This window comes from Anthonomus grandis, chromosome 6, assembly GCF_022605725.1.
Source record: "Anthonomus grandis grandis chromosome 6, icAntGran1.3, whole genome shotgun sequence".
Classification (NCBI taxonomy): Eukaryota; Metazoa; Arthropoda; class Insecta; order Coleoptera; family Curculionidae; genus Anthonomus; species Anthonomus grandis.
The window spans coordinates 26,913,848-26,937,927 of NC_065551.1; the positions used below are offsets into that span (position 1 = coordinate 26,913,848).

Here is a 24,080-nt window from a genome sequence, read left to right on the forward strand (position 1 = left end):
TATTGGCAAATATAGAAGCGCTGGCAACTGAGCAAATTGCATAAGGGCGGGAAATTTAAATTAAATATGATGAATTACAGGATGAAATTATTAAAAATGTTTTTTTCTTAATTTAAAGGATTTCAACGCACACATTACAGTCAATTATATCAAAGAATCCTCAGAATAAAACTTATCATATATATTTGAGCTACCAATCATTGTCCTACTTTAGTTTTGTAAAACATTTGAAATGAAATACTAGGGTGTTATTTGATAAATAGATTGAAATTGCAATTAAAATAATGACAACGTAAACATTGATGCGGCAGGTAATGTTTTAGGCCAAATGGGAAATATCTGACTGATTCCCTATTTTTACGCGAATATTGTCACCACCGTCGTGCCACTGTCAAACTCTTATCAATGTCAAATATTTTAAGTGTCAGTGTCAAAGTCAAATTTCAATTTTCATTCATGAAATTCCATCATTTTGATTTTAGGTTGTAACTTGTAAATCGGGAACTTGTAACTTGTAACCCGCACAAAATGGGGATTTTAGAGAAAATATCTGAAATAGAACGAGAAATCTCTCGCACTCAAAAGAATAAAGGTACGGCCTTCTACTTCATGGAAATTTCAACGAATTTAAATACCCTTTACTTTTCCAGCCACTGAATATCATTTGGGGTTACTCAAAGCTAAACTAGCCAAATACAGATCTCAGCTGTTGGAACCCTCTAAAAAAGGAGGAGAAAAAGGAGAAGGATTTGATGTATTAAAGAGTGGAGATGCTAGAGTCGCACTCATAGGGTTCCCATCAGTAGGAAAGGTAAACTTTAGCCCCAATATTTACTTTAAACTTGAAAATTTGTGCCAATATTTTAGTCAACATTGCTCTCAACCCTCACAAAAACTGAAAGTGAGGCTGCTTCCTATGAATTTACCACTCTAACTTGCATCCCTGGTGTTATTGATTATAATGGGGCTAATATTCAATTGCTTGATTTGCCTGGTATCATTGAAGGTGCAGCACAAGGTAAGGGTAGAGGAAGACAAGTTATTGCTGTGGCCAGAACGGCAGATTTGGTTCTGATGATGTTGGATGCAACTAAGAAAGATGTTCATAGAGAATTGCTGGAAAAGGAATTGGAAAGTGTTGGGATTAGGCTTAATAAAAGAAAGCCAAATATATATTTCAAGGTAGGAATAACATTATTTATGTAGAACCAATAATTAATTAATTAACACCATATACTATTTATCTCTATAAATAAAAATCTAAAAACACACTTTCCATATTTAAAAAAAAACAATAATTTTCAGGTCAAAAAAGGTGGTGGTCTATCATTTAACTCCACCTGCCCCTTAACCAAAATAGATGAGAAGCTAGTTCAATTGATTTTGCATGAATATAAGATTTTTAATGCTGAAGTTTTATTCAGAGAAGATTGCACAGCTGATGAATTGATTGATGTCATTTGTGCTAATAGAGTATATCTGCCATGTTTGTATGTTTACAATAAAATTGATCAAATATCAATTGAAGAGGTGGATAGGATTGCCAGACAACCCAACAGTGTAGTTGTAAGGTAAAACTTTTAATAATCTACTCCAGCATAAGAAATTTAAAATAAGTTTATTTTCAGTTGTAACATGAAGTTAAATTTAGACTATCTTCTGCAAGTGTTATGGGAATATTTGAGTTTGATCAGAGTTTATACCAAAAAACCTGGTCAACCTCCAGATTTTTCTGATGGACTTATTTTAAGAAAAGGCGTTTCAGTTGAGCATGTTTGTCATGCCATTCATAGGTAAAAATTAAGAAAAAATATAGTAGTAAAGCCCAAATAATAATACATTATTTGCTTACTTTCAGGACATTAGCAGCTCAGTTTAAATATGCATTAGTTTGGGGAACAAGTACTAAATATTCACCACAGAGGGTAGGTTTGTCCCATATAATGGCTGATGAAGATGTAATTCAGGTTGTTAAAAAATAAAGCTGGTTACTTGGTTTTCAATTTTATGACTTTACTTTTTTTATATATTATTAAAGTATATTACTATTAAAAAGTTGCATTTTTTCTCGGGTGGAATAGGTCTTGAAAAAGCAGTAATTATATAGCTTTAACTGATTAATTATTTAAAATGTCTACCATTCAACTCTATACAATAGTACTTCTGTTTAAATTGTCCCGAGACATTGTGAAGAATTTGATCAGGTGAGGTTTATATTCCACATAAACTTGTGAAATCATATCAAATAAAAAGAAAGTTAGTCACACAGAACTTAGTGGAGATGCCAGGGTACAGTCCTTTCAACATTTATGTTAATGAAATAATGGAACAATTTTAGGAAAATCCAATTTACTTGTGAGGATTGGAAAACAGTAAAGCAAAGAGGGCATTAAAGATAATTAAAATTTGGGTTATAGTTTGCTTTCACTGAATATTGCAATAAGACAAAATTTGATATTTTTCTACATTTACTCTCCCTGAAATGCCAAATTTTACAATACACAACTCTCATTGCAATCTAGATAACTTACTATAATAACTTAACAAAAATCAATTAAGGTTGAGACTCCCAATGTATGGAGTGTAGATAGATAAATATTTGAAGGAACATATTAATTATGTAAGTACAAAGATGAGATTACAAAAATTTAGAAGTTTAACACCTGATGGTGTTAAAAGTAGGAGTGCTATTCATGGCAAAGTTGAAGTGAAAAAGCCAAAACTTACAGTCTGTCAAAATCTTTTATACATTGTAATGAGGCATAAAGCAAAAAATTAAATAAATAAATAGATCTCATATCCAGGATTAAAAAAGTTTGTTTTTAGATTAAGACAGAAAAATACGAATCCCAGCCGATCCCAACACCATTTAGAAAATGAAACGATGATATAGAAAATAGGTAGAAAAATCAAATTTACATAATATATTTATTTATTTATTTAGCAGTTTATTTCCAACAGGCAAAGCCCAGTTACAGGAAAATCTACAATTAATGTTTTGAAAGTGTAAAGAAGTATTAAATTACTATAAATTAAATATCAAAAAGAAAGAAAAATAAGGAAAACTTAAATTACTATAGTAACATCATGTATATATCAAAATTAAAGGAGATGTAAATTAACACTAGAATGAACAAAGAAAGGGATTCATGGGACAAGAGAAAAAAGGAAGAGAAATATGGTAACTGTTGGTTTGTCAGAGACAAAACTAGATCCTTTATGGAGCATACAAATATGTCACAGGTTGATGATACATAATTAAAAATTCTGCACTTTTGATATACGGGATCCTGAAACCTAATGTTAGTTCTGGCGCGATCTAAAGCAAAAGTGATATTTGCTCTAGAAGCAAATCGTGGTACATGAAATAGAATATCGTTCAAGAGAGGAGGAGAATTTATTTGATTATTGACCAACTTCCATAAGAATGTTACAAAATGAATTGTTCTCCTCATGGCCAGAGATTGCAGATTAAATCTACCTAACATCAGATCATGATCATGTCCCCTAACAGGATATATTCCATCCTCACGAAACATAAGAAACTTTAAAACCCTTCTCTGAACACTCTCGATGTAGCCAACATGGCATTCATAGAAAGGACACCACACCAAGGAACCGTATTCCAGTCTTGATCTAACAAAGGAAAAGTACAATAGTTTTATTGAGTTTGAGTTGTTAAAGAGTCGGCTATTTCGAATGACAAAACCCAGAAGTTTCAACGAGGAGGTCACTGTCTGTTCAATATGTGGCACAAATGTGAGCCTATCGTCGAATACAACCCCTAGATCTTTAATAGAAGTACTTCTACAGAGGATTTGATTGTCTATATTGTAATTAAACAAAACAGGATCCTTGGTTCGGTGAAAGGAGATCACACAGCATTTCGAGATGTTAAGACATAACTGATTTCGACTGCACCACCCCCTAATTAGGTCCAAGTTACTCTGTAAGAACAAGCAGTCCAAGATACTATTGATACACCAGAATATTTTCAGATCATCAGCATAAGCTAGTCTAAGGCAGGAAATCAATTCTATAAGATCATTAATATAAAAGATAAAAAGAAGTGGGTCGAGATTGGATCCCTGTGGGACTCCAGAAGTTGAAACAAAGGTATTAGATCTGCAACCTTCCATCTCAACAAACTGTAGACGGTCAATAAGGTATGACGAAATTAGCCTTTCTGAGAAGTTGAATTGCTTGTTCAATTTTTCCAGCAGATGATTTATCTGATCGAAAGCCTTAGTGAAATCAGTATACACCACATCAACCTGACTTTTTCTATCGAGGGCTGAAGAAATAAAATGAGTCACATTACAGAGGTTAGTGATGCACGACCTTTTAGGAATAAAACCGTGCTGATCTATAGAGAGTAGTGATTGAACTTGGGGAAGAATTCTGTTATAAACAATAGTTTCAAAAGTTTTGGAAAAATTGCAAAGTATGGAGATAGGTCGGTAGTTGTCGATTCTGTCTTTTTTGTGAATTGGTATTACTTTAGCACATTTCCAGACGCCTGGAAATTTGCCAGTTTTCAAAATAAGGTTAAAAATATGACATAAAGGCTGACAAAGGACAAACATGCAGTCTTTAGCCACAAAACTTGGAACACCATCTGGACCGGCTGTTAACTTGTTTTTTAGCCTCCGACTAGCAGCAATAATTTCCTCAGTGGTATGTAATATATGTATATTGAACATTTTAAATTCAATATTTTTATACAATCATGACAATCAAATATAAAACTTGAGGTGTTTTTTTGGGCCTCATCCGACTCCAAGCTTTGAACATTGAAAGGCCTTTCAATGTTCTAAGATTCCAAGTTAAAATTTCAGTCAGATATTGGTAATGTATGTTATTAGGCCATAAGAATTGAGGTTGTTGAGTCACATTTGAGATATGAAATTTGCTCCTCAGATTCATCTACATTCTTTCATATTTTGTGCTTCAGACTTTCCACTTTTCTTTCAGAGATTTATTTAGGTCGATTTTAATAACTTTTTACATCATAGGTTTTAATATATTATTATTTCTATTATCTTTTTAGCCTTCATTTTAATTTTTATGAGTTACCTTTGGAAATAGGTAGCCTTACGAAAAATGAAACAATATTAGGCCTAATACACCTTTTATTAACTTTACTTATAAAATTCCCATGAACAAACTAAATCAAAAAATATTACAATGAAAAGATCCTATACCTCGTTTATGACCTATTTTTCAACTGGTAAATTTCTAAATCTATTTTCCCTATACTATTATTAAAATTTATTAAACATTATAAAGAACAGTATGTACCTTTAAGAATTCCTGAAGTACAGCCATAATAAAAATAATTAATCCTCTAACATTCACAATAAAGCATCTATGCTACCACTACAATCCATCAGTCTTCCCAACAAGAGAAATTATTTTTCTTTCAGGCTGTAATAGAGATATATAGGGACCAAATATGCATATCACAAAACTGAAGAAACTTATTACTTTAGTTGAATCTTCAATAAACATATTTATATCCCAATCAGTTTTTAATCTCTATAATAAAAAAAAATAATGGCAAATGACCCCTTAAAGGTTTAATCTGTTCTTTAATGGACTTATTCAGATCTACATTGATAGAAAGGACATTAAATTGATAGTAATATCAAGAAGTGACGATCAAATATTTAAACATTCACTGGTTTATCGGATTTCTCTTCAACCTCTTCTGAATTTATAATTTCAATATACACGACCTCTTCGGTAGACTTCATTTCATCAGATACGGCTTCTTCATGGTTTTCTTGTTCTTTTTTGGGGGATGCGTTGCTATTTAGGCCTGAGCAAGATGCTACTGGAGATTCCGGATTTGTTTCGTTGCTACATAAAAAAAAACTTCCATCAATAAGTTTTTAAAACAGATATAGTGAAAAACATCTTTTTTCCAAAGTATGAGACAAGTGTATGATACTTAAAAATCAGCGCTGGAACATTTTAATACAAATAAAAATTGTATGTTAAATAATTTGTTTTTGGATTAAACTTATGCTGCAATAAATATGTTTATTGAAAATGGTGACTAGGTACTGCTCATCCGAAAACTACAGTATTATGGTTAAGCCAAAACTGCTTCTAACCTTACTCAATCATATTTGCAAGGCCGTTAACAATTTTTTGAAATAAGCGGAATACAAAAAAATAAAATTTAGCCTGAGGGAAATTAAATTAAACAATAAAGTTGAAAACATCAATTTTCTTGAAACATCATTATTATACTTAAGAAATAATGCTACCAAATCTATTATCTTAAAGGCAAAGCCGTCATTTATTATGCATCTATAATATATGCAATTACTAGTTGGAACAATGTTTCATAAAGTATGCGCATATTTAAATTACTAATAACTTAATTAGAATTATTTTTAAAAAGGGTCACAGAGAAGATACATAGATCGAACAATTAATTAATTCTTCCTCGTTTATGTATTCTGTATCCATTAATACACGTTTTTAGTAATATTCACAGTAATTCAAATCACAATCTCAAACACTTGTGGCAGTTGTTACTAAATTATCTTGGTCTCAACATGTCCATTTTAAAAAATAGAATAAGTAAATGTTGTATGTAATTACTTTTATTGTGAAAAATTAGATAAATAAAAATATTTAAAAAAAACCATTTGACAAAAGATCTGAGCTAAATAACGATGGCTTATGTATAATACTTTATAGCCAAAAATGAGTTTTATATGGTACTGAAAATGTCAAAATATTACCAAATTAATTAAAAAATATTAGCTTACTAGAGAATAATAAATCTCACCTAGATGTGGTGGCTTCTTCCGTTGTAGAAACAGTAGATTCTTCATTTTGACCATCTCGAGCATCGTCTGGAGCATAAGTAAATAAGAAACGACGTACTGGAATCTCTTGAACTACCGTAGTGGTAGCAGTTACGGCGGCTGGATACGGTGGAGGTTGTTCGTCCATAACATCCTGCATTATTTCAATTTGGATATGAATTGAAGCAAATCAAGTTAAAATCAAATTCTGCGTTTGTTATCCACATATTTAGTAAACTAATAGTTAAAAAGGTATATACAACGATATTGTGGCAACATTTTAGTGAAAAAATTACAATGCTCAATAGAGAAAAAAAATATAAAAAATTATATAACTATTTTTTTATGGCATTGTTTTTTTTTTCCTTATTTCGATTTTTGCGCGGACTTTCCCTGGTTTGTGCTCCGCGCATGGTACCCTTAAATAATTTTAGTAAGAAAACGCTCGTTTCTTGCCTGTTCTGAATTACCACAAAGAATTAAAGAGCATAAAACCTACATTAAACACGGTAATTTCTATAAATCAAAATATCATAAGTGCATTTCACAATAACCATAAAATAAACTAGACTGCTTCCTCGATTTTACCCTAGACCCCCTAATAATTTGTAAAGGCGTTAAAGATAAAGATATCTTTTAGATTGCCCTTGTATATATAATTTTTTTTAAATATGGGCAGGGATCCTTACGCCCAAAGTCGAAGACGAAGGTTTTTTTTAATGGAATGGTTCGTTTTACTAAATAATTTTTATGAAATATATGCTACACAAAGTCCACTAGTATAAAAGATACAAGGGTTAAAATTGTTTAATGTTAAAACCTTAACTTTTGGTTATTTGAAAAAAAATCTATTATAATTAGATTTAGCTTAATTTAATTTAACTAATTATGACTTCATCATGGCAATATGAATCTACGTAAAACAAAGAGAAAACTTTTTAATTTTTATTTTTACCTGATATGATGGAGGAGGCGTCTGCTTCAATGGCCCAAACAAAGCCGCTTCATTATCTCTAAACATTGCAGCATAGTCAGGATCGTTTCTCTCAGATCCCTCGTTCGGCAAGATATAATGAATAGTACTGTTGGTGGCCTGTTGCTGAAGGGTCAAGAATTTGTAGCAACGCCAAACAACCCCAATCCAGTATGCCTAAAAAATATTTTTTGAGTACAGAATTAAAAAAAAAAAAAACATAAGCAGTACCTTCCATATCATAGAAATCAGGAACGAAAGAAGAACAAGCAAGGATAAATTTTGAGGGCTTAAAGAGAGAATTTCTTGACGAAAGGGCAAATTGTGCCAGTGTTCAGAGACAAGACGATGAACTGAGCGTAAGTAGCAGAAGTATCCAGTAGCGGTCAAACTAGAATAAGCCGAAGTAAAAATAAAATATTTTAAATTTTACAATATAACTTACGTAGTGATGGCAAAATCAAAAAGTTGTAAGAAGAAAAATGGTAAGATTTGTTTAGGTTTCCCTTTGATGGCTCCGTAAACCATCAGTAAGGTGATTGAAAAGGTGCAAATTGTCATAATGGCTCCCATGTCCATATCCGCTGAAAATTAGCTCCAGTTTAGTTTTGTTTTTAATGTATAAAAAAAATCTGCCTTACATGGTAAAATGGGTCTGCCATCCTGAGTGGTTGGCAAATAGTACGGGTTATCATCATCTTTCACTTTGCTAAGAGGGGTAGGCAGAAAGTCTGTTTCTTCAAGTTCATGCTTTTGTTCAAAGTAGCTGTGATTGCGCATCATGGCTGCTAACACTGTTAGTGCCAAAATATGTAGAAACTATAAAAAATACAAGTTATAACTTACATTTACTAAACCAAAGGAAAATGCCATGGACATTTGTCAATTGACATGGACAAAGACTATTGACAAACTTCTCAATAGCCTTTAATTAGCGAGGATATAAATCCATGCCTTTTATGACTAATAAAATTCAGTATTTTACTTTAAAATTGTTTTTAAGTTGTTTCTAACAAAATAAGGAGTTGCCTACTTGCTAGTAAATAGGATCTTGATTTACAGTCTTTATCTGATAAATGATGAAGCTTCTGGTGTTAAAATGTATATCTTTGGGTCATTATAGTGATAATTTTAACTATACTTTCTTTTTTAATTGTCTCAAATTCTTATGCATAAACAGATATTATGTTATTTATTTATTCATGTTAAATGAATGCTTATATGCAAACTATAACTAAACAATATTTACCAAATGCCATATTCCAAAAGCGATAGTTGATATTCTCACATGAAGACAAAAGCAAGCCCTCCATTCATTGTTTCCTGTGGTGCCTAATTTGAGGCGCATGCTGAACATTCTATAACTGAAATAAAGTAATAAAATGATTTCTAGTTTATGCACCTTTAATCTTCACACTCCCAATAAATTTTTTACTATATATTAACAACACTACTTTATTATAACTAGATCTTGCTGGTATCATGTAATTTAATTTGTTAGGCTATTATTCATTTAGTTCGTAATTTAGTAAATGGCTTTGAATAATTTATTAATTTGATAATAATCTTAGGTAGCCCTGTTTCAAAAATCAATTCATGATAACGTACTTACATGAAAGAAAAAATTTATTAGTTAGTAGTCTTCTATAAGGTAATACAAGAGACACATTGTTCTAAAAGAGAACATGTTTTATTAAGCTTGTTATAAATTTACTTAAGGTGATAAAGCAACCACATGAATCAAGCATATGGTGTTATACTATTTTTAAATGTGTCATATTAAGTTAATATCTTATTCCACAAATATGTTTATTTAAATGTGGATGACAAACAAAGTTCCCGGTAAAGATACATATTATTAATATACATATTTATAAAAATAAACATATTAATGAAATTTAAGTTCACATAAGTTTTTATGAATAATTCCATTATTAATTAATTAAATAGTTACCTAGTTCCTTTTTCTTGGAAAGCTGTCAGATCAATCAGAGGTAATAGGCCCTACAAGGCTATATTAATTTTTTGTTAAAAGAGGAATTAAAAGTAAAATATTATAAAATTATTGCATGGAACAGAGGTAACATTTATAATAAATCCTGTAATTTACCTTCAAAAAAAAATCCTAAAAAATTACCTATATGTTTATCCCATTTAAGTAAAATATAAAAACACATTTTACAAGGTCTAGAAAGTTAGAAATTAATATAGGCATATGATAATATGGCCTGTTTGAAATGCCAACCCTTTATATAGAAACCAAAACCCATAAAAAGGATTAAAATATGTATTAGTGTGAATTAATAATATTTATCAATAATAATGTGCTATATCCAATTTAAAAAAAAAACCAAATAACAAACACAAGGTAAATAAGTAATTAAATATGAACCCTGTAATGATTAACAGAATTAAGAAACATAATATGATAAGAACAAATTATGCTTGCACTGTATTACTATCTTTACAAGGATAAAAAGATTCGTATTGCTTAAAAATATCACGTTTTATTTATTGAATATTATCTGTGAAGGTGAACTTTTGGTGGGATATTAAATTATTGTTAAGATAGAAAGTGAGATAACCTGAAAAGATATAAATGATCTTAATTAATTGATTTTACATGTATTTTTAAATTATTCTGAATGAAATCTTGTGTGCAGACTTTTTATAAAAATTGTTATAATTAAGACAATTTATTAAGAGTTTTAAGCATGTACAATTTTAAAGTTGGTGATTTTTTTTTTATAAATAGATATATGACATAATTATCAACACATTATGTAAATTTATTTAAAACCAAACTTTAATAACAAAGCAATTAATTTGTGGGAGAAATAAATTGTCCATATTCGTTAAAAAGATTATTAATTAAGCAAATTAAGAATCACTGTGAATATGCAGAGTGTAAATTAATAGATGCGAATAAATTCAGGGGTAAATTTTAAGAAAAAAACTTTATATGAACGTATGTCCTAAAAGGCGTAACTTTTGAGATACCGGGTGGTAAAGATTGAAGAAAAATATATGTTTTTTTATAATACATGTAAAAACCCTGTAGATATTTTAATAAAATTTGGTATGCATTTTCTATGCATCAAAAGGCATTTTCTGAAGCTCACTAATTTTTTTAAATTTGTACCAGTGACATTCGTGTAACGTTTAAACTAAATATTTTTTATGAAAAATATGGTACACCACTTTTTTTTATTTTTTGTTTGTTTTTGTAATTCTCATTTAATTCTGAGCAAATTTGATCTCTTGACTTTCTTTTGTCCGAGGTTGCATATTCGATTAAATATAAAAAATTAAATTCAGTTACTTAAATGTATTACATGTTTATTATTAATGTTTAGATGTGATTTTAATTTTTGCTTTAAAGCAAATGAAAGAAAAATAAATTAAATAATTATAAAAAATTTTGAAAATGACCACCCTCTGCCATTATGCAAGTCTATACGTCGCCGCATTTGTGGACGAATCTGATAAAAAAAATTAGGGGAGAATTTTGAATTAGGGCACATGAATTAATGAATTTCTCAAGTCATCAATATCCAGTACCGGACGCATTTTAACATTCCGGTATAGGATTTGACACCCAGGCGAATTTAATTGGTCGATTTGAGTTCGTTTCGCCAATAAATGCGAAGTGCCAAAATTAGGGTCAGAATGTTGGAGGGTGCTAAAACACAAGTCGGATTGTTGCAATGTGGTTGGCGCGGTTTTTCTATTAAATAGGCTGACCACGTGTCAACGATCCCTTAATGCGTTCTCTGTTCGCGCATCAGTATTACAGTGCAATATTACTTCGTTACAATTCGTGCAATATTGGAGTGTAATAATTAATTAATTATGGAGAGACTAATAAAAGTTACCAAAAATATGTATAGGGGCAACATGAAAAATGAAAAAGATGTCGTGGAATGGTTGAATGAATAAGAGGAACAGACATTTTCGTCATGGCGTTATCAGTCCAGTATTAAAAATGCTAAAAAATTTGCATACAAGTAATCTAAATATTTCTTAGCTAAAACTTCCCATTAATTTATGTAATAGGTTAATAATTGATATAAGCGGTATACTATCGTTTACAAGGTTTCTTGGCATTAAACGCATTTTATGAAGACCTTTTTTCTGATTGAAGGACCCATTTTTTATTTATGATTAGAAAAACATAGTATCAAAAATGGGTTAGCACTTAGTTCGATGTTAAAGACAATAACTAATTGTTATTATTCAATTTTCAAGATTCAATTGAAGAATATTGATGTATAAGTCTTATAGTTGTTCTTGTCTTGTAGTTGTTCTTAATAAGAACAGCTACGGTAGTTTAGATAAGCTGTTTATTTTAACATTTGTATATGCAAAAAGTAATGCGCATTATTCTGACCTGCATTTGAGCACCGTTCAACATTCTGCCATCGTTTTCAGCACTACTTTGTGATTAGTTGATTATTTGAAATGGACCAATCAAATTTGCCTAAGTGTCAAATCCTATACCTATGAATGTTTAAATGCGTACCGGACACTGATACAAATAAAAAAAATTAGAAAGCCTTAGAAAATGCCTTTTGATGCATAGAAAATGAATACCAAAAATTACTAAAATATTTACAGGGGTTTCAAAGTATTGAAAAAAAACATATATTTTTCTTCAATCTTTACCACCTGGTATCTCAAAAGTTAGGACTTTTAGGACATAGATATATCCATAGAAAGTTTTTTCTTAAAATTTACCGAAGAATCAGCCCCTGAATGTTTTCGCATCTATTTATTTACACCCTGTATATCCAATGGTTCAAAATTGCACCAATAACCTATTTATTTATTTCTTATACAATATTGACCACTTACTTCTATTTGTTTTAATTTCTTGTTTCTTATTCACTTTTAAGTGTATGTTATTGATTTGATTTACTGTATACTGTTTGTTCTTATTATTAGTAATTTAAAATGGAGGATTGGTATTTTTCCTCAAAGAAGTATTATTAAGCATTATATATGAGGCCATTATTTGCAAAACTTGCTAATCGACAAAATCATGGAATTTTTTTTTTTTTTTGCTAATTTTATTTAAATTTTGAAGGGGAATCAAATGATAAAATCAGAATTTTTCAAAAGTCTCTTTTTAGCATGATGTAAATACTGAGAAGAAAATTACAGTTATATGCAGAACTTGCTCTTTGCTTTGACGTTTTGCTTGCAAAACTCGCTCCCTGTTCTGACACCAATGAAATTAACTTGTTAAATTACGTGATTACCACGCGGTAGCAGCTGTTGTAGGGTTGTTTACAAAAACTTTTTTCGGAACGGCATTTAAGTATTTTTTATTCAAGCAACTACACAGGTGTTGTGTAGTTGGTGAAAATGTTATGTCTGTTAAACCTAGTCCACAGAGAAAAAAGACGCAAAAAACTTCTTCAGCCAGAAACGCATAAAAAGAATGTTGCTAAACTTGCTAGGTAAGTACTTCATCTTAAACTTATGATTTTGAACTTGTGCGGTAATCGTTTGAGTTTTATTGCAGTGTCAGTTGTTTTTTTTTTTAATTTCTTTGTCTTTTTTTTTTAAATCGAGTAGGGCTAACAAAAAGTTTACTAGCCGTGAGTCATGAGTTGTATCGGTATTATGTTTTATGTATGCAGCTATTGTGTAATTTTTGTCAATTTATATTGTTACAGAAATACACCAAAAGCTCTTCCGGCTTTTCCAATTTGTGGACATAATGGACGACCCGAATTACCATATTATTGTTCCACACTCACAATGAAGCAAATTAAAGATTTTCATGCCTATCTTTACCAGTAAAAAAACAAAATTAGACAAGATCTTGTGATATTAGTGTGTTGTCAGGGAGAAAAACCAAAAAGGGGGAAATCTAATCATGCTGCAGTGTCAATAAAATACCACGTTCGTCTGAGTAAAGGAGAGATGATTAGAGTTTGTGCCAAGTCATTTCTAGGAATTACAAATTTAAGCAAAGACCGCATACAAAGAATAATAAAAAATTTTGTTGTAACAGGAGAGATACCAAGGGAACGTAGGGGTGGTGATAGAGTGGGTCCAAAAAATGACGAAAAACGAAACTGCATCAAACAATTTATAGAATCCATTACATGTACCGAGTCTCATTACTGTAGAAACAAGACGAGTGTGAGGATTTACTTGCCATGTGACTTAAATTTTAAGAAACTTTTCAACCATTATCTTCAGAAAGTTCCACAGCCTAGGCATGTAAAGATCTCTTATTTTCGAAAGTATGTGAATGCTAAGTACAATATCGCTTTTGGAACTCCGCTAACTGACTGTTGTTCTACTTGCTTAAGAACAAAGGAGCAGCTGAAAGTAGCAACTTCTTTAGATGTTCAACAAAACTTAGTCACTCAGCATCATGTTCATATCGCAAAGGCAAAGGCTTTTTTCAAACTGCTTAAAAATCCTGAACCCAACACAACTTACTTTTCATTTGACTGCCAGAAAAACTTGGCACTGTCAAGACTACCTGATCAAGCAGCATATTTTAGCCAGCAAATCAACTATAATAATTTTACCATTGTCGCTGGAACTTCTAAAGATAAATTAAGGCCAAGCAATGTGTTTTCTTACTTGTGGACAGAAATTGATTCCCGCAAAGATTCTAATACAATTGCATCAGCTTTGCAACATGCTCTAAATAATTTTGATCCCAGTATAGAATCAGTTCGTTTGTTCACTGATGGTTGCGGCGGACAAAACAAAAACATGAATATGATGGTAATGTTGGCTTATTGGCTTCTAGAAGAAGCGCTGAAACATATTAAACAAATTGAACTGATTTTTCCGATCGTCGGTCATTCCTTTATTCCGCCTGATAGCATCTTCGGCTTTATAGAAAAATATATTATAAAAAATGCCTGTTATCGTCAAAATTAGTGACTACGATGATTTAATTAGAAAGCATTCCACTATACGGATTGGAGAACACAAGAAAAATGTGTTATTAAGCTGCCTGGTTCATGGCACTTTGAATTTAATAAGGCAAAGAGGTTTATTTTTGTAAAAAAAGATAAAAATGTTCTGATCTGAGGTGAGCCCAATTACAACAATGCTATTGGAAAAGCTAAAAGTGTTTGTAAAAAAAATTAATTACCACTGGGAAAAGAACTTAAGGGGGATAAAGGAACTATTAATGGTCTCCTTTCCAAACACTACGGAGAAAATTGGAGAAGCCTTCTGGAACTAATGTTTTATAAAAAACACTTAAAAAAAGATTCTGCCTCACCAGAAGAAACCATTCATGGTTAGGATTTTTTTTTCTGTTTTTTTCTTTATATGTTTTTTTAAATAAGTATCATTAGAAATGCGAATTTCAATGTTTTATTTGTATGACAAAATAACTTACTTTATTGAACTAATTACTATTTTTTTTTAAATTTAAGGTACCTATGTATTTTCAAAACTGGTTATTTGCAATAAAAAAGCCTGTTTTTTAAAAACTTTGCAATTATGTTAGGCTGAAATCTCCTAAATTACATTTCTAAAAGTCATAAGCAACAATTATAAAAACCTTTCAATTGTGAGAAAAATACTACAGGGCCTTTAATCGTTTTTTTCGATTTCCCAAAAAAAGGCTTACGAGCAAAAAGCAAGTTTTGCAAATAATGGCCTCATATATGACTATAATGCTCAACTATATTTTATGTACAATTTTTCATAAATATTGACACTGTATACCCCTGAAATATTGACAAAGCACTTAGCCAGTGCACCTTTCCCTTAAAAATTTGACTAAGCACATAAACAATGTGCCCTAAAATATTAAAATGTCCTAAGGTATTGATAATGCATAATTATTTTAAAAATTCTGTTCTCATACTTCCTAATAGTTTACTATTTAGTTTTGGCTATGTAAATAAAGTATTAAAAAGCTAAATAAAACATTAGTATTCATATTTTTTAAATGAACTATAGTACAAAACTGCTAATACAAAAAAATTACAGAGATGCGAAAAATATGTATGTATAATTATAATTTATAAATCTGTAATAAATTCAATAAACATTGAAAGTGGTGCTGTATTATGTACATTCCTATGGCTGAATTAATTAACCATAAACAAGCCCATATATAGGTTTATAATATAAATAAAAACCAGTTCTGCCTACTTTCTACATACAGTACAAAATTATGTTTATTGATATTTGCTACAATAACTCAAGCAATGTTAAGAGATGGCGAAAATAATTGTATCTAAACATCACGCGGCGCAGTAGGAAGCTGATCTAACATAATAAACATAATTGGACTATTTAAAATCCATATTGCATAAATATCAATAATCTGTTGTGTGTACTTGATGCTGATGAGGCCAAGCCCCAGGAATTAAGGTGAATAAAGGTCACATTATGTTGCGTCAGGGCTAAAAACTAAACTAATATAGAATTTTAAATTGAAAATTCCACTTACATGTTCGAAATCCAAGAGCAAAACGGTATTTTGCTGGTTCTTCGATTTTCTGATCGCTGTAATTTTTTTATTCCTCGGTTATAGAAACGTCAAAAGTTTTGTCATCGATTTACCAACCTCCACAAGCAAAACAAAAAGAAAAAGTCGTTCTTATCACAGCTTCACGATTGAAATTGAACCAATAAGAAACAAGTAATGTGATACGATCTATTGTTACATTGGCAACATTGCAGACATGGAAAGATTTTTTAAATATATTTTTTTACAAAATTGTTTGTAAATCCAGAAACATGGTTAGTTAGATTGGGCGAGAAATGGATCTGTGTCAATTTGCAAGAAAAAAAGTGGCTACTTTCTCATAAAGATTACCAGTTCTTCCTAGCTTTCAAACTGTGATATATTTTGACAGCTATGTTATATCGAGTGTCATAAATGTGGAAAGGCAAGAGTGAGGTTATGGCTTGTGTATAGTTATTCAAAATTTATTGGAATCCTGTTTTTTTTTTTAATAAAGTGTTGGCGTTTTTCTAATTCTTTAATTTAATAAGTAACATATTATTTTTTAATAGCATGGCTTCAGGAGATGATAAAAGAAAGGTAGGAAATTAACATAAATACCTTAAAAAATATGAATATAGCCCAGTGAAATCAATCTTATTTTTTTTCTTTCTGCAGTCCTTAAACCCCCCACAAGAAAAAGAGAAGAAACGCAAAGAGTCTATTTTAGACCTTTCAAAATACCTAGAAAAAACCATAAGAGTAAAGTTTGCCGGAGGTCGGGAGGCCAGTGGAATTCTTAAAGGTTATGATCCACTTTTAAATCTTGTACTGGACAACACTTTGGAATACCAAAGAGATCCGGATGATCCTTATAAATTAACGGAAGATACAAGAGAATTGGGTCTTGTAGTCTGCAGGGGAACCAGTGTAGTTTTAATATGCCCAATGGATGGAATGGAATCTATTCCCAATCCTTTTATTTCGCAGGATTAGAAGTACATATAAATTTCTGTATGGAAAGTGTGAAATTGAGGTTTTATTTTGTAAGGACATAATTTTTGTATTAGGGTTACATTTTTAAACTAGTAATATAAGTAATCTTTTAAATTTATGTATGCAAGGCATAGTTTGCTCCTTACATACATACTTTGTAAAGTGTGTATGTGGTCTCAAATAAAAACCTAAAATAATAAAAGTTTAGCAAATCTTGTATGAAGTCGAAAAGTTTGCAATAAAAAAAGGTAAGTTGGGGTATGATCGGACAAGGGGCAAGTCCGAACTCAGCCCCCAAAAATCATATGTTGTGGCAACAGTGTGGGAATCATTCTCCGCGTGAAACAAACAATAGCATGCAGTGCTCGACAAGACAACGTTTTGTTTTAAGGTGTTTTACACGAAGTACAACTACATACAGTTTTGTGTTTTTTTGGTTTATTTTGTGTATTCGAACTTACCCCCTTCGGCAAACTTTGCTTCAAAAGGTAAGTTATTAACATTATATAGGTAATCTCTGTTGTGAATGGTCTATCTTTATGAACTGTGTGGATTAGTAAATCATAACCTCAATTAGGAGTGTTATTATGAGTTGGTTCGATCTTTCCCCGTATGTAGAAGTAAGGGGCAAGTTCGAATAACTTTTTCCGATCTTGCCCCAATACATCTACAGCATTGATTTTTTGTTACAGGTCTGATGATGGTTCAAAAATATGTAAGAAAATCCGACAGGGGGAAAAAGTACACCAAGGAGGACCTTGCGAGAGCCATTAATGAATTAGAAGGGGGGATTAATAACCCTCCACGGTGCATCAAAAAAATATCACACTGCATGATCATTCTAAAGGAACCCATGGGTTAAAAAGCCAAACGCTGGGAAGGGACTTGGCAATTTCCGTAGAACATGAAATGATTTTGGCAAATGGTCTTAAAACACTTGAGAAATGGGGGTTTGGTCTCTCAAGAAAGGAAGTTTTGTTTATTGTAGCTGAGTACGTAACAAAAAATAACATTAAGACTCCTTTTAAAAATAATATGCTAGGTGCCGACTGGCTTATTAATTTTAAACGATGACATAAACTTTCGATTAAAAAGCCCCAGGTGGTGGAATATTCTAGAAAAAAATGACCGATCCTTTTATATTCAACGAGTATTTTAGCCTATTAGAGACAGTTTTAGATGACTTAAAATTAAATGATCTTCCATAGCAAATTTGGAATTTAGATGAGACGAGCTTGTCTATAGATCCATCTAAAACAAAGGTAGTTGGTGCAAGAGGTGTAGCTTGTTTCCGTGGTCCCGGAAGAGAGAACGTTACAATTTTGTCTGCTGTGAATGCTGTTGGTGTCAAAGCGCCCCCTTTAATTGTCTTTAAGGGCAAGAATGTATGGGACCAGAGAATGGCAGATCGAGACGGCGAAACAGATGTAGCATACGCTGCTAGCAGTAATGGTTGGATGGAGACTGACATTTTTGTCAACTTCATTAAGAACACGTTAATTCCTGCACTGGGTCGACCGATTTTACTTATATATGCTGGACACAGTACGCACGTAGACAATAGGGTAGTAACTCTTGCACAGGAAAATGGTATACTTAACTATTTTAAAGCTTCAGCCGCATACCTCCCACCTTTTGTAGCCCCTTGACCTTGCTGTATTTAGGTCATTTAAAACATCTTGGGACCAAGAATTAGTTACTTGGCAAAGACAGAATCAAGGCGTTAAATTGCCAAAGAAAATATTTTCTGAAAAAGTGCGGAAAATATGGAATAACATAAGGCCAATTGTTATTCAAAATGGATTTAAGAAAAGTGGAATATAGCCTTTTAATCCGACAGTTATTCCAAAAGAAAAATACCATCCTGAAGCATTAAAAAAGTTTGAAAATATGAAGAATGCCGGTGTAGGCGTAACTGACAAAGCGAATGGTAATAATGACATTCTGGGCAGGGATATATTAGATGCAGGGCCGAGCCTAAAATCACGACTGACGGGGAAATATCTGAGGGACAGTCTGGACCAACAAATGTTTATTTTGAAGACCTCCTACTTGCAACCGTGAAACAGAATCCCATAAACGCTAAAATCAGAAAAAAAAAGACTGTGTTGCAACTGGTGCTGAAGTTATCACGCATAGAGATGTAGATCAGATGTTAGAATGCAGCACGAAGTGCCCAACACAAAGAACTAAGAAGCCTAGAAACCAACAGTGTGGAAGCTCAGAGAGCACTAGCAGCGAAAGTAGTATAGAACCAAAGTATATAGATTTCAACTTAGTATATAAATCCAAAGTATATAGATTGTTAGACTGTGATAAAACCATTGTACGAAGAGTCTGATAACGATTTAGATTTCCTTGACGAAGAACAGAGAGATGAATTGGAAAACTTTAAATTAAATGCTTGGAATTTAGTCAAATACTGTAGCAAGAAGACTGTCAAATATTATGCGGGGAAAATCGTAGAAATAAACAAAGTTCAGCGCGAATGTGTTGTGAAGTTTTTAAGATTTAAAGAAGAACTCAAAAAATTAGTTTAGCCTAAAACTGACGATATTGACACTATAATCTATGAAAACATAGAAATGTTCTTACCGGACCCTCTACAGAATGAGGAAAATCATTTCGAATTTAACGTAGATTTTAGCGGATTAAATATTGCTTAACATTTTAACTTTGTATTTTTTCTAAAAATAAAGATTGCTACTGTATTCTAGTTTTATAGGGCTGTTTTTATTTAAATACGGGGTAAGATCGAACACATACAAAAATTATACGACTATAAATGTACGGTTTAAATAGAAAGAAATTTGCCAGGGGCTTGTTCGGAATTCGATGTTACCCCGAGGGTGTTCTTTACAGACTTATATTATAACTTACAAGTTGTCCGATCTTTCCCCTTCCCCCCGGGGCAAGTTCGAACTACTGTATTTTTTTTATTTTATTTTCTTATAATTTTTCCTATTAACAAGTATTAAGTTCCACCCAGCGAACTCTTTGCTTACATATTAAAGTTGAAACCTGTAGATTGTGACTTATTTTTAAAATCATTTTACGATGCTATAATCAGGTAAATTTTAACTAATCTATATTCCGTGCGATCTTGCCCCAACTTACCTTATATACATGGTATGGTATGTATGTATAAGTTAATATGAGGGTAAGTATATTTTACATTCTATAGGACTTATATTTTTTGTCAAAATGTGCTAAAACAGATTACCAAGCCTAAACTTAAAATTCAGTAACTAATCTTAAAATAAAAGTTACATGGCTTTGTCTCTGGCAGATCTGTAAGTATAATTTGCTTATGTCTGTTTAATTATTACTTACAAATTTGTCATATTAACATATAATTTTCGAAGAACTTAAAGGACTATTTTTTTTGCTGGTGAAGAAATTCTTTATGAACACCAATAGTGTGGGACTCAGTGTGTGCCAGGCTACCCACTAAAACTTCCCCGCTGGTTGCTACCTAGTTCGTTCCCTGCACTGTGGTCTCCTCTGTTGGCATTCTATTGTGCCCCACAGATTTTTAGTTCACATGTTAAGTTCTGTTGCTTCTAGGAAGTCTAGAATTTTGAACTCTGTTGTAGTTCTTATCCTGTATGGTGAAGATTAGGCTTCACCCTGATCTGGTTGAATGTTTTGTAAAAGCATATAATGTGAGGAGTGGTTTCTTTCTTCTTACAACCTCTACATAGCCATGGATCTACTTTCCTGAGTCTATGTAGGTGTTTCCTGCAGGGTGCGTGGCCTATGAGCAGTCCTGCTACCTTTTTGCAGTTTGCGCCTGAAATGGATCAGTATGTTCTCACCCTTCCTGAAAAGTAGGCTGCCACAAAGTCGTTTGGAGAGTTCCTGCTTTGGCAGTTGTTCCCTTGCTTAAGTTCCAGCTAGTGTCCGATATCCCTTTTCCAGGCTTTATTGCTGATACAGCATATTATTTCTAGGCCTATGAGTCTGTTGCAGTCTCCCTTCATTATTAGATTACATTATTCCATAGACCAGTGCTTGTCAACGTTCAGAGCTTTTTGCATTTTTTTAAATACATGAGCCTAGTATAGCGATGTTGTCTGCGTATTCCATAGTGAACATAAGCGTTCTCTCCAGTCATGTCAGCAGACTTTAAAAGAACCTTATAAGATTTCTCTAGCATAGCTTTTTCATATTACGTCAATGTTGGCTTGCTACATATGGTGTCTTAGTTAAATCAATTAATTTATTGCTGTAAAAAAATATAAAACTTGTAAGGCAAAGTCAATTAAAAAGCTAAAAGTTGCACTTCTGACTACAGGATCAATTTATTCATTTGTAGAAAATCAGATCCAACAAAAGAATAAATTAATAATAAATTCTAGAAATAAAAGTGCTGAGTTAAAAAAAACCTAATCAACTTGAGAATAAAACATGAAATAGTGGAAGCAAATAAAACATCAAAATAGGTAATAGTTTCTTTATTACAAGATAAAGTTCAGCTATGTCTGAAGCCAATCAGTCTATTTTTCATTATATCATGAAAAAAACTACTTATAACATATTTCAGACTTAAAAGAAGTAAGGCTTCACAGAAAGTAAAAAGGGCTAAATAAATAAGATTTTCAATATAAAATAAAATAAATAAAAGTTGTGCTTTTTGTAACTTTGTATAAATATTTGAAAAACGCGTTTAAATCTATTTTGAAACCGCTCCAAAATACTAAATTAACTTTTACAAATATAATCAACATAATTAATTTGCTTGAACTTCCTTTTGAAAACTGTCATTTAGCCCCCCAGTTTCTACACACTTCCATAGCCCATAAGTTTTGCCCACAGTAGTTTGCCATAATCTCAATGTACCATCTTCAGAGCCTGAAGCATATAATTCCCCATCTGGTGAAAATTTTATGCAATGCACTGGTCCAAAATGTCCTTTGAAAGATTCTAAAAGAACAATTGTGAATGATACATGTCAAATTAAAATAAGCTTTGAAATAACTTACCAATTTCAGTTCCTGTTTGGTAGTCATACTTATAAACTTTTAAATCATCCCCACCTGCTACAAATATGCTTTTATCAGGATGCAATGATGCAGAATTCACTGGTGATGGGATGGTACATTCTCTGATTTTGTTAAGACTTTCTGCATCATAAAAAGCTACTTTATTGGAGTAAGCAACTGTTAGAACACTACCATCTTTGGATACTTCTAGACTATTTGGGTTACAGGGAAAAGTCACTTTTTGAACTTCCTGAATTACAAAAAGGCCATAAATTGACTGTTTATTATATATATCTACCTGTATTACCTCTTTTGTGGACCTATTCCAAACCCTTAAGGTTTTATCATCAGCACAAGAAACTAAATGTGTATCATTCCTGAAGAATAAAACATGTCTTATGCCAGATGTATGCCCAGAAAATATATCTGGGCTAGCTTCAGGCTTGTTAAGATCAAAAATCCTGACCAACTTTTCATTGCTCCCCGTGGCAAAGAGGGCAGAATCTTGAGAAAAATCTACACTTTTTACTATGTGATTGTGTTGGAATGAGTGTAATTCTTCTCCAGAGATAGCATCCCAAACTTTGCCTTAAAAATATAAAAAAATATTTACATTAAAATATTCATCGTTATGGAAGTGAGGTTAAAAAGTAGAACAGAAGAGGTAATGAAATAAATTAATCTGTTAAAATAAAATAGGTCAATTTAACTGGTCAACTTTGGTGAACTAAAGTTTAAAAAATAAACCTGTTAAATCTAAGTACATGTTTGTTTTTATTTTCACTTTAAAATTCATTAAATTCTTTTTTTGCACTAAATATATTTAATTTATTCATTTTAATCACATATATGTCTCATGATATATGAATTGTGTACCTGTAAAATCTGCTGCACCACTAGCTGCCCTGGTAGCTTCTGAATTTAGGGCAACACCCCACACAGCCCCTTTGTGACCCTCAAATGTACCAATCCAATCTCCAGTATCTCCTTGCCTAAGCATTGGTTTCCCATCTTAAATAATAAACTCTGAGTCAATATTGTTGACTAAGTATAGTTTTTAACTTATTAAATTATTTTATTAAATTAAAAATAATGAAACAAAACTATCTACTCAATGAAAATTTAAAAAATCATAATTTTTCCAACTATTTTGATCTTTGGTACACTGAGATTTCATTTTAACCCATATTGATACTGGGTGTTTTTATAATCGATCAGCTTTGTCTTCAATTATATTCTGTTCTTAATAATAATAATTGTAATTCTAGGCCCACACAGGAATTATTGTATTTAAAAGAAATGAAAATATTGTAACAGATCAAGGTAAATTTATTGTTAATTAAGGAATTATTGTATTTAAAAGAAATGAAAATATTGTAACAGATCAAGGTAAATTTATTGTTAACAAAAAAAGAAACAGGAAGCACAAACCAATAATTTGATCTTGGCCTTATTGAAAGGACCAACACCTAAAATAAAAGGCCTTATACCTTAAGCGTCTTTGAACAAAATCCAGGCCAAGGTGTGGAAGTCCAACACGTTCAAGCCAAGGTTAATACGGCGGCAAATTGGTATACGTATACAAAACAGCTTTTTTTACAACAAAATTAAATCTGCTGATGTGCTAGAAAACTTACCTTTACAGGCCGAAATAAGAAAATAGCTGCTTTCAGTGACGTCCGAGAAATCTAAATGGACAACTGGACGTGTATGTCCGCTGCAAGTTAACGGTGTTTGTCGTAAAGCCATATTTTTCTTAATATATAACGTTGAACAACAAAAACACGACTCGCCGCACGAGTTCGGGAGACGAACTAAAATTTTTGACATTACATTGACACATGTCAGCTGACGAAATT

The 24,080-nt window shown here is 31.7% G+C and overlaps 4 protein-coding genes across 6 annotated transcripts; 2 read left to right on the forward strand and 2 right to left on the reverse strand.

Annotated features, from left to right (window-relative positions):
* Positions 1 to 435: 435 nt before the first annotated feature.
* On the forward strand, positions 436 to 2,004 carry LOC126737378 (developmentally-regulated GTP-binding protein 2). Its single transcript, XM_050442259.1, has 6 exons — positions 436 to 592; positions 651 to 811; positions 868 to 1,182; positions 1,306 to 1,571; positions 1,629 to 1,793; positions 1,859 to 2,004. Exons 1-6 carry the CDS (start codon positions 529 to 531, stop codon positions 1,980 to 1,982), a joined length of 1,095 nt encoding a protein of 364 aa, XP_050298216.1. The 5' UTR covers positions 436 to 528; the 3' UTR covers positions 1,983 to 2,004.
* Positions 2,005 to 5,114: 3,110 nt separating this feature from the next.
* LOC126737423 (lysosomal-associated transmembrane protein 4B) lies at positions 5,115 to 16,410 on the reverse strand. Of its 3 annotated transcripts, none has more exons than XM_050442325.1 (8): positions 16,244 to 16,410; positions 9,047 to 9,161; positions 8,439 to 8,616; positions 8,243 to 8,381; positions 8,029 to 8,188; positions 7,780 to 7,974; positions 6,806 to 6,978; positions 5,115 to 5,862 (listed from the first exon to the last, which is right to left on the reverse strand). In XM_050442325.1, exons 2-8 carry the CDS (start codon positions 9,152 to 9,154, stop codon positions 5,670 to 5,672), a joined length of 1,146 nt encoding a protein of 381 aa, XP_050298282.1. In that variant the 5' UTR covers positions 9,155 to 9,161; positions 16,244 to 16,410; the 3' UTR covers positions 5,115 to 5,669. The 3 variants fall into 3 exon arrangements, with proteins under 3 accessions (XP_050298282.1, XP_050298283.1, XP_050298284.1); XM_050442326.1 differs by lacking the exon at positions 16,244 to 16,410 and adding an exon at positions 9,752 to 9,773; XM_050442327.1 differs by lacking the exon at positions 16,244 to 16,410 and adding an exon at positions 9,410 to 9,458.
* A 134-nt stretch (positions 16,411 to 16,544) lies between these two features.
* LOC126737425 (U6 snRNA-associated Sm-like protein LSm7) lies at positions 16,545 to 17,354 on the forward strand. The gene is made up of 2 exons (XM_050442328.1): positions 16,545 to 16,840; positions 16,919 to 17,354. The coding sequence occupies exons 1-2, from the start codon at positions 16,814 to 16,816 to the stop codon at positions 17,234 to 17,236; spliced, it is 345 nt and encodes a 114-aa protein (XP_050298285.1). The 5' UTR covers positions 16,545 to 16,813; the 3' UTR covers positions 17,237 to 17,354.
* Positions 17,355 to 21,678: 4,324 nt separating this feature from the next.
* LOC126737546 (serine-threonine kinase receptor-associated protein) lies at positions 21,679 to 24,050 on the reverse strand. The gene is made up of 5 exons (XM_050442475.1): positions 23,859 to 24,050; positions 23,098 to 23,232; positions 22,529 to 22,809; positions 22,222 to 22,471; positions 21,679 to 22,162 (listed from the first exon to the last, which is right to left on the reverse strand). Exons 1-5 carry the CDS (start codon positions 23,968 to 23,970, stop codon positions 21,969 to 21,971), a joined length of 972 nt encoding a protein of 323 aa, XP_050298432.1. The 5' UTR covers positions 23,971 to 24,050; the 3' UTR covers positions 21,679 to 21,968.
* Between the last annotated feature and the right edge of the window lie 30 nt (positions 24,051 to 24,080).